Raw genomic sequence first — 2,099 nt, 5'->3', positions numbered from 1 at the left:
CAGTGATTTGAGTGTATTTTTATACACACACATATATATATATATATATATATATATATATATATATATATATATAAGAACGTTAAAACATAAAATTTATTTTTTTAATTATTTAAATAAACCTTATGCAATTTTATTACAGAGAGCATCAAATAAGTGTATTTTTTATTTGTTCCATCAACAACATGTAATCTTTTTTTTTAGCAGAATATTCATAACAAATTCTTTACATTTAATTGTATTAGTATTTTTAAATATATATTTTGCTTACGTTTGTTTAAAGGGGTCCTATTATGCTCTTTCACAAAGTCTTGATTTTGTTTTGGGGGTGTACTAGAACAGGCTCTCATACTAGGTTGTTCGAAAAACACATTATTTTTCACATATTTTACATTATTACAACACCTCTCTCCCCAGTCTGGCATGAACGGCTCGAATAGTTCCTGTATCAAATGAAGGCCCGCCTTCTGAAACACGAAATGTGCTGTGATTGGTTAGCTGTGCCAGTGCGTGTTGTGATTGGTTAGCAGTGCCAGTGTGTGTTGTGATTGGTTAGCTGGGCCAGTGTGTGATGTGCTGTGATTGGTTAGCTGTGCCAGTGTGTGCTGTGATTGGTTAGCTGTGTCAGTGTGCGCTGTGATTGGTTAGCTGTGCCAGTGTCAGTGTGTGCTGTGACCGGAAAATATGCGTTGTAGTCCAAACGAGTCGTTGGTTGTAGTTTTCGAAAAGTGATTTCTGTTCAATAAAAGATCTCCTTTTGAAGTGCACTTTGAGCTTTGTAACTTCGCAGATCTTTTTCATGCTCAAAACAGCAACAGACTAACTAAAGTTGAAAAAGTGAAAAAGCATAATAGAACCCCTATAAAAGATTGCAACAAGTTAATGACAAAATATTGTGATATTTATCCAGAAAATATTATTTTTAATATATAAGCAGCCCTGGTTTCTATTATTAAAATAAGCACCTGTTATGTGACACGTACAGGGGGGGTGTTGTTGTTACTCTATGAAGCACGACAAACAGCCAAATAACTGTTGTCCTCCACTGTCTTCTTAAAGCTGCGTTTTCTTTTATTTGTGTTGATTTCAGAGAAGCTCCCATAAAACCATCGATGTCCATATTTACATATTCAGCAGAGCACACGCAGTACTTACACACAGAGGCGGAGAGCATCCAGCAGCTGTCTCTTAATGGACACTACACTGAATTAATAAAACACGTCCTAAGTGCCGGGTGTGAAGGGCTGACACAGACATGCGTGTGTCGATGTGCGTTTGGGACGGGCACAGGACCATTACCCAGACACAAGATGCAAATAACGCTTAAAAGCCCGTTTTACCTCCTCTGTAAGTCGTTTTCAAAGGGTTTGAGGTAAGGATCCATTTGTAGAAGGGAGTTCAAGTGAGGAACTGAAACATTATACTCCGATTCTGCCATCTTCACGTCAGACCAGAGCAATCGAGCACCGACTCCCTCGATCACAGCGTGAGATTGCCGCTTTCACTCACTGGGGTTTGTGTTGCGCTGTCATTTGAGACACAGTGTCATGTTTTTTCGCCCTGCCCAAAACAAGAGGATGTGTCTTCATGAGCTCACTTCTCATGTTTGTTCTTGGCAGCGTGGTGCTTTAAGATGACCGCGCAAGCATTCGGAAGAGAGGTGGAGAGTCGAATCATTGAACGTTTTGCCCTTGACAAAGTTCAACCCTCTTCATTTTTTGATAAGGACAGACCCTCGGCTCTCTGGCGACGTCACACCGTAAATGTCAAATATAAAGCAATCCAATATAAATAGATAAGAAGAAAAAGTTATGAATAGTGTACATGAATATCCAAGCAGTGTCATGTGCTAAGACCTGCTATAGCCTACTCTATTTAAAGCTATTTGAAATATAGTTTTAATAACACCAACATTATTATTAGTAATATTATATTATATGTTATTATTAGTATTCATTATATAACATATTGCCATTATTGTATTATATATTATTATAATTATATAACATTTTATAATTATGTATCCGGATAGATAGATAGATAGATAGATAGATAGATAGATAGATAGATAGATAGATAGATAGATAGATAGATGGATA

The 2,099-nt window shown here is 36.7% G+C and overlaps 1 protein-coding gene across 1 annotated transcript in view; it reads right to left on the bottom strand.

The window, feature by feature from the left end:
• LOC107592668 (1,4-alpha-glucan-branching enzyme-like) overlaps positions 1–1,657 on the bottom strand; it is a 194,866-nt gene extending 193,209 nt beyond the window's left edge. The window contains exon 1 of the mRNA XM_016282208.1: positions 1,341–1,657. Coding sequence (XP_016137694.1) covers positions 1,341–1,438 — 98 coding nt within the window. The 5' untranslated portion in view covers positions 1,439–1,657. The remainder of the gene's footprint in view (positions 1–1,340) is intronic.
• Between the last annotated feature and the right edge of the window lie 442 nt (positions 1,658–2,099).

This window comes from Sinocyclocheilus grahami, unplaced genomic scaffold (genome assembly GCF_001515645.1).
Source record: "Sinocyclocheilus grahami isolate Dianchi unplaced genomic scaffold, SAMN03320097.WGS_v1.1 scaffold156.1, whole genome shotgun sequence".
Taxonomy (NCBI): Eukaryota; Metazoa; Chordata; class Actinopteri; order Cypriniformes; family Cyprinidae; genus Sinocyclocheilus; species Sinocyclocheilus grahami.
This window is presented reverse-complemented; position numbering and strand designations above follow the sequence as displayed.